Consider the following 14982-nt stretch of genomic DNA (forward strand, 5'->3'; position numbering starts at 1 on the left):
AAAATTCAGCTCTCTTTAAATGTTTATTATTAAAATTCCAAACCACTTTTTGCGTGCAACTACTAAAGGGCACTAAATGAAGCTAAATCCAGCTAGCGTGGTAAAATAGCAAATGACAGCTGCTTGGGGGGAGACATTTTGGTCCAAGTTAGCCTGAAATGTTGCAAATGCCTCCAGCTCAATTTTGTTTACTCTCCACATCCCGCTTGCACAATTTGCAGTTTAATAGCCTGAAGATTAGAGAAGCTGTTCCATTGGAAATCTTGCTTACATTTTAAATGTGCTTAAGTGTGACGGTTGGAATTTTCATCCTTGTGCATTTTTATATTCCAGAATGCCTGTGGGGGGACATTTATCTACCTCATCAAACTTTGAGGTGTTCCCTTGACCAGTCCAGAAAATTCTGGAACTTCTCTAATGGACCTGGACTTATTCAGGAGGACGGATTTCATCCTCTTGGCCTTCTTTCAATATTTCAAAATCTACATGACTACTAATAACTACAAATAACCCTATGTGCAAAATAATACTTCCTCCTCGAGAATGCTACCAAATGGCTGGCTCTGAAAGAGGTCAATATGCTGGAACACATTTGGGTCTTCCATGAATTAAAGAAAATGTCAGCTGTAAAGATGCAACGTCTTCAACGCACGCGCTTAATTATTGACAGATGCTCTCCATGCTACCTTCTCCTACCGAGAGATCCACAACAGCTGCGTCTCACCTCTCAACAAACGTGATGCCAGACAAGACGAGTCAGAAAGTAATGATCCCTTCCAAGTTCTGTTTAAGTGCAGAGGACACACACATGGGCGCACACACACATACACACACGGAAATTGGCAGCAGTTTTCCCCACTTGGGATCAGAGCGAGCAAATTGTACTTGTCGCCAGCCAATTTTAATCAGACATGTCCCCAAACTTTTTTTAAGCTGACGTCAAAAAATGACTGCTGACGTCAAAAAATGACTTTCCTTTTTTTTTTCCTGGCACATCAACGCAAAATTCTGCTTTATTAGGAAACCTAATAATACAGTGCCTAAAGTTTTGTCGAATCTTGTTTCCTAATTGAATGATCATAATATTTCCATCTCACAATAGAAACAAATTAGGATGATTTTGAAATGAGGCGTTTACGGGGTAATGAAACAACGCCATACAAATCCGTGACAACGCTCGTTAAAAACGCATTTGGTGCTCCACGGGAATGGCCCTTTTAATATCCATTCAACAATATATCCGCCAGCGTGCAGGGAGTTCACAACTCTCGCTGCTCTTTCATTCCACCGTGCATTGACTATGCCGCTTATAAAAACCCGCACCGGAAACAAACTCCTAAATAAATGCTGTCATTTTTTATATACGAGCCGACGATGACGAATATGTTGGCCCTTAAGAGTCGCATTTGTCTCAGCGCAATATAAAACGCTCGATCGCATAAACACGGCCGCACGGCCATTTTCACCAAGCGGTGTCATTTACTGGGCGCTCACACATAACGGAGCGCCTCGTAAGCTAACGGCGCATGTGTCAAACCCAAGGCCCGGGGGGCAGGTACGGCCCGCCACATCATTTTATGTGGCCCGTGAAGACAAATTGTGCATCAAATTCGTCTCATTACTAGAATTGCAAATTGTCTTCACTTTTAATAATATCTTCTTTTTTTTATATTTGACCAGTTATTACTCATCTGATTTGAAAACGAGTTATTTGTCAGTTTGTTTTGTAGCTTTTACTGTATATAATATGAGGTGCTCATACATTTATTTGGGTTGATAATGGTCATAATGGCCCTCCGAAAGAAGCTATGACTACAATGTGGCCCGTGAAAGAAAAGTTTTGACACCCCTGGCTTACAGTAAAAGAAAACATATGTGCGTCATCGTCAATGATGGCTGACTACTGTTATTGCTCTCGCTTCAAAAGTATCTTGATACGATATGATAAAAGCATGCATCCACTTGATGAATTATGCATGGGAACAACTTTTTGATCCGTCCTTTTTGATCCCACCGCTATTTGTCGATTTTGCCTGCTAGCTTATTTCCAATGCCGAGCTGGCGTCAAGAAAGCGAGAAGGCAAACATTTGCATATTTTTCGGAATGAGTTCTTGTCTCCACAAATGTAGAAACTTGACACGATGAAACGAGAGTTGCTCGTTTGTGCTCTTTTGTATTCAGAGAAGATTTGGGAAGAGGAAACAAGACAAACAAAACATCACCTCAGGAAAGAAGTGCGCTCGGGAGGAAAAACATGCTTTTGTTTGCCAACTGAAATAGCGGATAAAAAAAAAAAAAAAAAAAAAACCTGAAACTGTTGCCCAGTGGCGACTACTTTGTACTGACTACCGAGATGATATTGAGATATCAGCCCAATAAGTCAAATCCAAGAAGAATTCCCCACAAAAAAACATAACCACAATCTTTAAATGGAAAGTTCAAGTCAGCGAACCCAGAAGGAAAAGGTCATCTCATCAATCCAACACAACTTGATTCCTAACCATCAATGATTTGGTGCAGTTTCATTTTGTCAATTTTGGTGCCACATCATTTTAGTTGCGGCTACGGCCGGAGGACAGCGCATCTGTTCCGGCGTCTTACGGCCCACGTCCAGCCCGTCTGCACCAGTTGATGGGAGAGGCAAGTTGAGCCTCGTGAATTCATCTGCAGCCTGGAGACATTTCACATGGCTTTAAATGTACTTAGCTAACCGAGCTAAGCATGCGGCAAATGGCTGCTTTGTGGCTGCCCTAAGATATGCGATTTAACACTCTGCCTACCTCAGAAAAGCCAGAGACTTGGTAAAAAAAAATGTCTGACCTAAATAGAACACGGCCGAGATGCCGTATTCTGTATTCCTCTCAAGATTTCAGTGTGGAAAGTGGGAAATATTCCCAATAGGCTTATTGTGAAACAGGCGAGAAAGCTCTGCTAATCTGGCCCAGGGCAAGACTTTGTCAATCTTTCATATCCTCAAGGGTCAATTTGCATCAAGCACACATTTAGGATTGGAATTTTATTCACAAGTACAATAGCAGCAGGAACATTTAAGTTGACAAATATGATGATGTACTGCTGGCTGCGTGACAATCCCATAGTCACATATTAATTAATGTCTAGAAAGAAGGGAGAAGGGAAAAAAAAAGAAAAAAATTGCAGACAGCAGAGATCTCACAGGTGGCTATGGCTTCATCAACAACAAATTAAAGAAACTTGTCCTGATCTTCGGGATGGTGAGAAGAGACCCCGAACGAACAAATGACAAAGCAACTTCGAAGGCAACAGGTGGCGGCAGCAAACGCGCTTCCAGAACGAGCTGGAACTCACCCAAATTGTTCAACTCGGCCTTCAGCTTGTGATCTCTGAGGAGCAGGAGAAATTCCAGGATATTTCAACTGGAGTGGATATAGAGGGATTTGAGCTAGCTTAATAAGGTGCCGTGAGAGTTGGGTCTGCTAGCTGCCTACTATTGTTGCTGCTTTTCCAAAATAATGATGTTCATGAATGGGTGGCAGCTGGAGGCCTTGCACGGTTCATTGCTGGAATTTGGATATTTGTCGCATGTATCTTTAAGATCCTTTATATGAAGTAAATTGTGAAAATTAAAATGAGTAACTCCACATAAGAAGACCAGCGCTGAAATTCACCAGAACCTCCGAACTGTAAAGCAGCCAAGCTAATCACTCGCCCACATTGCTGCTTTAGCCAAAATGAAAAACACTCAAGTGGCTGATGTTCTCGTTTCCATCAATCACGCCATAAACTAGCATTCCATTCTATTCCCCAAAACTCCAAAGCACAATCTGTGGGGACATTTTATTTTATTTGAACTATCACAGCATGCAGACTGATTTTTTTTTTCCTTCGGACCGACATGCCCGTCGCTCTTTTTTTGGATATCTTCCCACATGAGTATAAATAGATTCTAATTAGCAGTTGCAGCCATGGCCATTTGTTCATCGAGTTTGGAAGAACAGTCCGAAAACATTTTATGCTGAACATGAAAGATTGAGTGAAAGTTAGAAGAACAGCAAGTCCCTAATGGCTAATCACCAAAAGGTGCACATGGCTGTCGGGAAATAGTTACGACTGAACCACAAAGCTGACGGTTGCATGTTTGGTAGCATTTAAGCAAAGTCCACAACCCTTTGAGTAATGTGGTCAAAGGCTCCGCCCCCTGGTCATCGAGGTGACAAAAGCCAGCCTTGCCATTGGCCCAGCAGTATACTGGGCGAGGCATACAGTTGTTCACATGGTCAGACAGTGTGTTAAGATAGCAAAACAAATTTTCAAATCTTTAAATATTCCAGCTTTTGAATTCAATGCTTTGTGAGAAGCTTTTCACAAGTGCCAAAAGCACATCAAGACCGTGGATGACGTTGTTTACTGCCAGTACAAAAATAATGTGCTGTCTCATCCTTTTAGCACAACGACGACATTGTTCGTCCGTGTCTGCTAGGCCTTTTCAAAGGCTGTCATGACCAACGTTGCCCGATATCATATATTCAAATCTCACCCATTTGAATCATTAGACAATTTTTAAGACAATGAAGTAAATTCACCTTTTACTTAAAGCCTTGGGCGTTTCGTAGCTACGCCAAAGTCATTCCACGTTAAGCTCAAAAGGCTTCCTAGTCAGAGGGGAGTTTATGTTGCAAATGTACCTGAAATATTGAATCATTTTATCACTTCGAAATTGAAGATTAGGAGAGTCTCTGTCGATCCTGAAGGCTTTTGAGGTTGGGAGCGTCTCTCTCGGCTTTTCAGCACTCACACAAAGCCTCGTGTTTTAGAGCTCATTGTAATGAAATGTGGAAAATAATTAGCTTCAGTCTGGGGAATTATCATGTATGGGATTCATACACTGCGTATTGTCATGCAGACAAAGCGCAGCTGCCAGTGTCTGGCTTCATGTTTCAAAAGGAATACGATCCATCGGCTCACCTGGCAGCTGTCTTCGCGTTTTTGTTTTTTTGTTCCCTCGAACAATCTGAACCGCTTCACCTTGATGCAGACTAAAGGGGAATTTTGACAAATAAAAGGTAAAATTGAGGTGGGTTTTTTTTCCTCCTGCCTAAAACTCAATTTACAGTGGAACTTTCAAAGTCAAACATCCCAAAAGTAGGTCAACCAATGGTTTCTGAAAATATGACTCAAAGCTCCAGAAAACCCCCAAATTGTAATCAACATGTTTGATTTAGTGAGTTTTTATTTTATGTGGACTTTCTTTTTTGAATAATTGAGTTTTATTTTTCTAGTTTTAAGAATGGATTGGTCGGATGTATTTATTATTAATATTATTTACTTTTCTGACTTCGCTTTAGTTTGTATTAGTTTTAATATTAGTTATACAGACGCACACACACACACATGGTGTGACGTTCAAACCGGAGGCAAGTACAGCAAATCAGCTGTTTGGTACTTTTGCTCCCACTTGCTGATGCAGGGCTAACAATGTGTAGATTACAAATGAGACCGTTTTATCTTTCAGTCACACAATGACTTGAAAAAAAAATCTCAATGCTAATAGCCAGAGGGAATCAATTAAGTGCAGCAATGTGAACAGAGCTCCTGAAGCCTTTATCTAATTAGCGTGAAATGAATTAAATCCTCCTTTTGCTGAAGTGGCAAAGTGATATTTGAACTCTGCTAATTGTTACATAAGCTTCTTTGTGGAGGAGAAATGATTTCTGTCTTGAAACTTAAGTATTACCCCTTTGCTTATGTTCATTTAAAAAAAATACACTAAAGTGTGCGGTCTGTTAATTTAAACACTAATATAGCGACACTGGACAAAAGGACTAAAAGGGTGGCGCAGGATAATTGTATAAAACAGATCCATGCCGCCCTCTGTCTGTTATATGCTTAAATTGTTCCTTTATGCCCTAAAAGTATATTACACTCGTGAGACTGTAGCTCAAGTTTTTTTTTTTTTTGTCACATTTTCCAAGGGCAAGTTGTAGTTTTTGACCATTTTATGTAGTTGTGTTTTACAGTAATAAAATGGCTTTAAATATTTTTTCTGGACAAAACTATCAGTCTATAGTGTATACATGAAGTGTACTTGCACCATTGCAGGTGGACCTCAGCATAACTTCGATCTGTGATGGAAACAAGGACACATAAAGTAAACTCGGATTAATTTGCTGCCCTCGGATATCTTGAAAATATGTATGAGGTGTGTTGAGTGATCCCAACAGATGTGCTGTGAAAACAGTAATCATAAATAATAAACCTGTGCGATAATTACAATGGTTTGGTTTGTGAGCTGTTAGTGGTCTCAAGTAGGCCACACAAACAATGAGACCAGAAAAAACACACTTGCCATTATTTTTCATACCATGGCATCTCTCAGAATTTAAAAATCGCTTGAGATGTTACAAATTGGTATGTACCTCGCTTAAATCCAAAGGTTGCATCCTGATGGGAGGCAGACTGACACCGTGCATCTGCTGAGCAACATGGTTACGTCATCAGCTCTATTGGCCTTGGGGAGAGAAGAGCAGAACTGGTCAGACAACGTCACCTAGCGGAGACATAGAGAACCTGGTTCTGCTGTCACAAGAACCTCGAGCCAGTGGACTTTGATTGACTGGCAACCAGTTCAGGGTGTAACCATCGAAATATGGCACTGTCTCGGATGTAATGTAGTGTTTTACTGATCGAAAGTCACACAATGTAAAGACAATAAAATCTACCAATATTAAAGATATCAGCAAGTCACTGGACGTTTTATCATATCACATGAGTATGACTTGGATTAAATGTTATTCTTCGCCACAAAGAACGCATATTGCTCTGTTATTTAACAGTTTATTGTTTGTTTTCCAGATGATTAAATAATTCCAAATAAATGTCAGAGTCGCTGTTATTGTCATAGTGTCCAACAGGGAGCGCTCGCGGTCCAAGGAAGAGGTGCCAATGTGTCGCCTTCCATTTAAAGGAATAAAGCCCCCCCATACAACCCACCAATTTAGCGTATTCAGACTTCAAAATCGGGTTACAACTGTTTGAAACCACCAGGGAACATTGTGACACTATGACACAGCACCCTATGCAATTTGCATTTTATGTATATTCACTAGAAGTCGAACCCCGAGGGCCTTTCCGTAATTTAACCCCTGCGTTACAACCCGTGTGTTTGTTTGTTAGTCACTTCTGCAAAACACACAATTGGAAAATGAGCCAGGCAGCGTGAGGTTCTTTGAATGAGAAGAGGAAGAAAGACATCGCGAGCGCAGCTCACAGTGACTATCCGGCAGGTTTGTGAACCTTACGGGTGAGCCCGGAACCACTACTTCTCGCCCGTCCTGGCCCATTAAACTGTACCCGAGAGAGTTGTTAATAATTGTTGTGTGTCACCGAAGCCGTTCGTGGGGATTTGAAATCGGTCGTTGTGATAATTTGCATTAAGCACTGTACTCGACGCGCTCCCTTCCAGCCCGTCTGCCTTCCGATTGCCATATTTTCCACACTGCCCGCCATTATTTTATTTACTAAATGCCAATATCCCTCCGCCGGGTCAGGGAGTATTTTGAAGAAATTGGTATCCGGTTTTGAGGGATGTTTTTGTTTCACTTGTACCATTGACGTTGTTTCGAAATCGCTACGTCCACGACATAGCTATTTCTCTCCGCTCGCGTCAACGCGGAAATAATTTTACGCGCGGTGTTAGTTGGGTCTACTTTTTGAGCAGCCAAGCGGGGGCCGTGCTTCGGTGCCACTTATCATTAGCCATGGCCACAGTTCCAGGCTGGACCGAGGCGCAAGCATCAACTTAATTTTGCGAAATTTCATCACCAATTCGCAGTTTTTCCTCACGGGAGCCGACGTGGAGGTCCCATCGAGCTCATGCTTATTCGTGCATGTGTGGCGAGGCGCTTGTTACTGCGTGGCAGGGTGGCTACGAGCGTCTTGTAACTGGCCGCTGGGTCCCGCAGCTTGTCGCAGCTGAAGAAAATAGAACCAGTTGCCGAGCGAGCCGTCGGCGACCCCCCTCCGAGCCGTCGCCTGGCGTCTCGCTGTGGATTCGAACGCCGTCATGGAGCCTTGACCGGAATTTTTTGGGGGGCTTTTTTACGAAGGTGGATGCGAGACATTTCTGGCAGCAGACTTGGGTGGCTAACAGCAAGTAGCTACATAACCCCAACTCGTGCGACGACAGCTGTCATTGGAGAAAGGAAAGTGATCCCCCCGCTCCACTCCTCCCAAATGCGTGTGCCAAGGAAGCGCTTTTTCTGACGGATTTCAAGCAGCGCTCCTAGCATCAAATGGGCAAAGTTGGGAATAACCTTGCGGCGCCGGAATAGAACGATACGCGCAATGCATTTTGAGAGCTGCGCTTCATCGGAGAGAAGCTAGCTAGCTTGATTAACTTGCTAGCTAGCTAGCTAGTTGAGCAAACCTTGACGTTTCATCCCCTCCAGCCATTCTGGACATGAAGAGGAAGATTCATTATTCGTAGGGGCTGGAAGGTATGGCAAATTGGCATTTTCTTAAATTTTGTAATTTATTGTTTGTGGAAGCTTGGACCTCCATCTCCTGTTGTCAATGGGGGGTGGAGGTGTGTGTACGTGTGTGTGTGTGTGTGTGTGTGGTGGGGGGGTCGCCTCCATGACTCGGACTATTCAACGAAACATTCTGTCGAACGAATGTATCACGATCGCTGTATTTAAATGGGAGTTGTTGTAATACAATCGAAACACTCACACACTAACGGTGCTCGTTTTATCGGTGCAACGGGAGAGCTAAAGCCAGGCCATTATGTAAGCATCCTCCCCACTTGTGTGGCATTGTAGTTCACCAACACACTTGCGTTGCATTCAATAGACCTAGCCTTTGTGCGTGCGTATGTGTTGGGCACAGATGCTCATCGCCGCCTGGGAAGTTGGCTCATCGACTAGTTATCATTATCATCATCGACTGATGTAATGTAGGGTTTTGTGAAAATGCTGCATAAGTGATGACTTCATCTTTCACTTGAACTCGTAGTAAGCATTTACACAGAAAAGTGAACTTGTTTGCTCGGTGCAACACTTCTAAACTCCTGCCAGAACCAAGTGAAAAAATAAGTACATTGTGTCTCATTGCCATGCATTTAGTTGATTTTCTTTCTGTTATACAGTAGTTCAATGCAACAGGCGTGTGTCTGTGTGTGTGTTTGCAAGTGCTTTGTACCCATGCTGGAGTTAACAAAAGCTCACGTTTGCATGTGTACACTAGAGCCCATGGCGGTAGTCGTGACTACCCTGTGGGTTCACCTCAGATGCTCCCGTGTTGGGTGTGATCGTCGTCCGATGAGCTGAGCCAAGGGTTGTTCGCCATTGTCAGTTGTCGTATCTGGCCACGTCGCTTGGTGTGCGATTGTGCTTTGCAAGTTTAACGATGGTCAAAACAAAAGTTTCTCCCAGTGATTCTCTTGGTTTCAGCATAGCCCGGATACTCCTTTGTATAGCATTCATGTCCTTCTAATGACTTGTATGTCTTGTGTTATTGGACCACCATCTGTCTAAAGAGCCCGTAGGCATAATGAGAGCAATCAGACACAAGGGAAAATGAAATGAGGTAGTCAAATGGTGTCAGATCCCCTTCAAGATTTGATGTCTTTGTGCCAAAAAGTGTTTGGGAAAAGAAAATGTTGCCAGGTGATTTGCTTACATTCGACTCGACCAAATGAGCCCAATCAGTGTAAACATCTTCGCAAATACCTCCCCTCTTCTTGTCCCTGTCCTAAATTTAGTCATTGAGAGTCTGGTACTGAAGAATGAACACATAAGGATGATGCATCGGAATTCAAAGGGTTCTTCCCCGGCCAAAGATCCATCCCTCCACAAAGCTTAACCAAAATCAGTTGAGTAGCTTTTGCATGAATGATACAGAAAAGGCAAACCGGATTATGAAAACCTCTTTGCTTATACAAAATATGACATTTTCATGCATCGTAATTTATCCCAAATCCGCCCTAAACTATTTGGACGTCACCGCTTACGTCAACTAAACACCAGATGAGTGAATAGTACATTTTTTTGGCAAAACATTTGCGGTGTCAGTGCCAAAGCGATTCCCTTTAAAATGGAGTTTGCCAATTAAAAGCAAAGGAAGTAAAAAAAAAAAAAAAAAAAAAAAAAAAAAAAAATCCTACTGATGGGAATGCCTCAGGAAATGTGCCAGCGTGATAGCGTCTTTGTTTGTTTGTGTCAGAATGTCATCAGAGGAACCGACTGTGGAGCCCTCTGACAAGGGCTGCTCACCTCCCACCAGCCTTGCAGGGGCAGAGAGTCCGGCTCATGCCGACCAGCGAGCACGTGGCAGGCCACGCAAGGATGCCGCCGCCGCCGCCTGCCCAGCCCAGGCGCAACTCTCGGCTTCCTCTGAGAACCGAAAGAAGTACGTTTTCGCTTTTATGTCAAGGCGTCATTTTGATTGTTTGATGCGTTGGTGAGCGGCCATTTTTTTTTAAATTGGAGGCTGCCTCTTTGAGCCTTCATGTGTTTTTCACAATAAAACAACTTAAGTGATTTTTAAGAAACTGTGTGGAGGGGTGGAGAAATTTGGTCCAGGGACTGTCCCTGGAAAATGAGAAACAGAAATACCCATTGACGCCATGGTGTTCATTAGTGTGCCACGATACATCTTTCCCGATTGCCGCTATTCACATCAGGGGCGAGGAACACCCTTAACTGCAACATTGATGCTCATTTCTGCTAGCCCATCTATGGTGTTTCATATTATATGCTAGCATTAAGCTAGCAGACCCCGGGGAATTTATTTCTGTGAAGTCAAGTGTGAACCATGATGATCTTGGTGTGCACCAAATAAGCGAGAGCACTTGATGAACTGGCAATATCTCTTTTGATCAAAGACTCATCACTATGTTGTGTGTTTATCTTTGATTATTGGCAATTGATCACCGCTACGAAGTTTGCGGAGCTCTAAGTTAGGAAGGCAGCATCGTTAGCTCTTTTACATTGTGTTCAGTTTTGGTCTACCGTGATGGTCTTGTACCAGGTCCTGGTCCTACGCGTAGTCCGTTGATTCTGTTTCCGTTTTCTTCTGTCCCGGATTGAAATGCTCTTTAATGGTGTGGATGTCAAATGACGTTTTTGGTGCCCAACCTGGATCAAGAGGAGGCAAAACCGCTCGAGACCTGCATGCAGCAGTCTGTTTTAACAGGAGGTGACGTGCAAGAGCAGGCAGCTGACTGCCGCTCATGACGCAACCACATATTGAGTCATGGAAAACACTCTTCCTTCGATGAACAGCCTATATTGATGATTAGTTGCACAAGAAGCATTAAACATTGCCGGTCAATTTCAACATCAAAGTGACATGCAATGAAGTCTCCCCTTTTTTAGAATTAATTTCCCTAGTCTGCGAAAATGTCTACTTTTTGCTATTGATAAGGAACATTAAAGCGGCTGCGGATACACCCTGGACTGGTCGCCAGCCATTTGCAAGTGGATGAACCTAAGAAGTATGTTTTTGGATTGGGGGGAGGACGCAGGAGGACCGGACAACCCTCACACGAACATGGGAAACACACTGCACAGAGTTAGGCTAGGCAAATATTAAGACACGGATACACTCCTTTGCCCACGTTCCATCTGTTTGCCAGTCCATTCCAATGCCATGCGATCCCTGTCATGTTTTCCAGGCAGCACACTGTTAGCTGGGACTACTTACCACAGCATTATTTTCACCTTTTTTTTTTTTCCTCCCTTGCTGTGGTGGGACTGGGGAGGGGAGGAGGAGGAGGGGGGGGTGCATAGATGAAAAGTCTTTCTGCATGGCAAAATTTCTGCATGGCTCTCTGGCTTGTGCTGAAAATGTCTTTTTTGTGGGGAATAATACATAGGAACTCAACGTTTGAGGTCACTTAGTAAAGCTCGATTCAACACGCAGTTGCAATTGCACGACTGAAAGGTGATACTGATAATGGGCAAGTCGATTCAGCACGGATGGTGTCGCTGATATTTTTTTTCAGTACAGTAACTCTAATGGAAAAAAATAAATAAATCTCACACTGTGGGAATGCCTTGCAATCTATATTCTCCGACAATGAATGGCTTTTACAATAACCGGACACACCACAGCAGCCGGTTGTGCACGGTGAGAATTTGCCGCGTTGGCAAATAATCCCAGTTCTCTTCGTGGCCAGTGGACAAATTCCCCGGTATCCTTCCGCTATGATTCGCACCCCTCGTTCTTGTCCCTGGTGGATAGTTGAGTAGAACTTTATACCACCAATATTTGAGTGTCATATTTCTATATGGCTTCAAATGCCAATAAAGCTCTTCTTTGGTTCAGCTGTGCACACATTTTTGATGGCTGGCTAGATAGATGGTGCTCAATTAAGCTGTGCTTGCAGGTAAGTGTGAAATAAAATGGCAAGGTTTGGCTTTATCCCCCTCATACTTTTGGGTTGTTACTTATCTTGACATGGAAGTGATTTTAAGGGAGGAGGCCATTTGGATTCCAGCCATTGATTTGTGTGTGTGTGTTTTCCTCTTCTCTCTCTGGTGACATCAAAATGATGCCAGCCCACTTCCTGCCATCTCCTTCTCGGAGCGTCTGCATCCTTCCAAGTACCCTTGAGACAAAACTTCTCTCATTTGGGCGGTGTTTGCTTTTCTCGTGTAGCGTGTTAACAGTCGTATGCGCTCCACGTGCCGCCTCCGAGATGATGTCAGGAAGATGACAGAGGCTCCCTACCATATAAGTCGTGTGCACGCGTGAGCATGCAATTTGTATGAGCCGGTCGGCCGGCCGGCGTGCAGTCGGATGTTTGCGAGTGTTGACGTGTAAAGTGCTGACGTAGCTTTTTTTTTTTCGTGCGTTTTTATCATCTTGCTTCTGGGACAGTCTCCTGTAGTGGGGCCACACACACGAAGGGGTTATTCCACTTTTTATTCTCAACTTCATTTTTTTACACATACTACAATACGGTACTAATTTTCACAAGTGTATATTTTTGTAGACACACAGGGATTTTTTTTTTTTTTAAGCAAGCAGTTTGACAAGATTTGAATGACTCATCTAGTGTATTTACTTTCGGTTTACGAAGTTCCTGGCAAACGCTGTTTGGTGGTTACGGCGTGCAGTGGTCTCATATGTGTAAAATATCGATGCTTGGTATCGGATGTGTTCTTTTGAATGACAGATGCCTGTTGAAGCATTTTTGAAAATCATATGCAATATTTTTTTTTATGTATTTCCTCCCTAATGGCAATACAAAGCAGATATGCTATCTTTCCAGCCCAATGATAGCCTGTGGCTACATCAAATTTCCATTGCCTGCATTTATTTGCTTTTGCCTCTTTCTTGCCTCAGGGGCCGCACCAGAGGTAGGGCTATCATGGATGAGGAAGACAGTATGGATGGAACAGAGATAACAGAGTCCATTGGCCCTCAGGACACAGGTAAGAGCACACTGAAACGGTCGGTCATTCAGTGGAGGCTGCATGAGAGCTTTTTCATGCTACCTTGACCTTCCTCTTCAGGGCTATTAAGGAAAAGCTTGGGCTTGAGCGACGGTGGCTTTCGAGTCCCCCTCGCCTCACTCTTTCGCTCTAAGATTACCATTGAGGAGCAGTGGGAAAGAGCCCAAGGCTAATGCCTCATAAAAGCTTTTTAAAATCCCATCAGTCTCTCCAGACACTTTTTTTTTTTTAATGAGTGTAGTGTACATCAAATCATGTGATGCTGGCTCTGAGTTCCCATTCATTTTCATGCTTGATACCCTGGCGATTGGGGATCTTGAATTTTCGTTTATTAGGTCGACCTAGCACCCGTCGCAGATGTATATGATGTACACACGGAAAAATTACACAGGCGCTTGATTTGAAGAAAATTGATGTGATATCGGTCAGGAAAATTGCTATTCAATCTTTTTGCAAAATTGTTCCTGTACGACGGCGCCTCTTTTGAGACAGTCTCGTCTAGCCGCTGCTTGAAAGTGACTCTCAATCCTCCTTCCTGCCGAGCTGACGGATAAACTTTGTGAATATTTAAATGAGCAACACTGTTGCATAACACCGGGACGTAAGGTAGAGAAAGGTTCGCCCAGAGACGCTTTTTTTAGAAATGTGTAATTGACGCTCCCTTAAAGAAAAGAAAAAAAATGGCTACGACTTTATTCATATCCGGCAAACAAAATGACATTTTTCGACAGACTGATCATTCCATTTTTCTTTCACCTTTAGAAACAGAAATCCAGGCAGGGGAGACTGTGGAAGTGGTGAGCAGTGATGCGCCAGAGGAGGACACGCCCTCTCCTCCTCCTCTTCCGGCTCACGGCCCTCCACCCGAGACTCTTACAGCGCCGTCTGTCCCAGCAGCAAGTCGAGGAGTCCAAAGCAGGTCAGCAACAACAAAGCCCTCGACTGTGAATTTCCTTCCGTGCGAACTTGCCCGTGCGCTTGCATATAATGAAACTCAGTCATCGGTTGACTGGTAGCTTTTCCTCCTCCCCGGTGCCACGGAGGTTGTTATCAGTCTTTGCCGTTCATGCTATCAATGTTAGTGATGGAAGGCAAAAACAACTGCGGGAGATTAATAACAAGGTCGTCTTTCTGAGCACAAATGTGGAAAAAAAAAATGTCTGTCTACATTACTTTATGTGGCCTCACCAAGGAAGTTATCTTGTCATGACCGAGGTTCGAAATGATAGCTAGCTAGATTTGAATGTAGCTTCCATTCCCTTAACTGCACTCGCTAATATGAACATGCGTAAGAATGAGCACAAGCTGCCCGTAGCCGCGGCTGCTACGTGGCTAGCATGACTTATTCATGTGGCGTCAGCCTTGCTTTGTCTTGAAAGCTGTCGATCCCTTCTTTTGAACTTGCGTCGCTAAGCGGAGGCTAATCATCCAGCCGAGGAAACCGAGGCTGCCGGCTGTCCCTGAACGACAATGCGAGGCGGCGCGTGCACCCGCGTGTGCATGGCAACGCCCCACGCTCACGCGTTCCGTCTCTATTGTCGT

At 43.6% G+C, this 14982-nt stretch overlaps 1 protein-coding gene and 1 long non-coding RNA gene across 9 annotated transcripts in view; one reads left to right on the plus strand and one right to left on the minus strand.

Annotated features, from left to right (window-relative positions):
* Positions 1–5682: 5682 nt before the first annotated feature.
* On the minus strand, positions 5683–8315 carry LOC148387165 (uncharacterized). Its single transcript, XR_015862528.1, has 3 exons — positions 7248–8315; positions 6397–6488; positions 5683–6102 (listed from the first exon to the last, which is right to left on the minus strand). It is a non-coding gene; the product is annotated as an uncharacterized LOC148387165 (long non-coding RNA).
* The window catches only part of kmt2cb (lysine (K)-specific methyltransferase 2Cb), a 36321-nt gene continuing 28971 nt past the window's right edge, over positions 7633–14982 (plus strand). For 2 of the 8 annotated variants that reach the window (XM_088395997.1, XM_088396000.1), the window contains exons 1-4: positions 7637–8475; positions 10202–10387; positions 13331–13419; positions 14203–14359. In XM_088395997.1, coding sequence (XP_088252123.1) covers positions 10203–10387; positions 13331–13419; positions 14203–14359 — 431 coding nt within the window. In that variant the 5' untranslated portion in view covers positions 7637–8475; position 10202. Of the gene's footprint in view, positions 8476–10201; positions 10388–13330; positions 13420–14202; positions 14360–14982 lie in introns of all 8 variants that reach the window. The other 6 variants (XM_088395999.1, XM_088395998.1, XM_088396002.1 and 3 more) reach the window with 6 other exon arrangements.

This window comes from Syngnathus floridae, chromosome 14 (assembly GCF_059516105.1).
Source record: "Syngnathus floridae isolate MCC-2025c chromosome 14, RoL_Sflo_1.0, whole genome shotgun sequence".
Classification (NCBI taxonomy): domain Eukaryota; kingdom Metazoa; phylum Chordata; class Actinopteri; order Syngnathiformes; family Syngnathidae; genus Syngnathus; species Syngnathus floridae.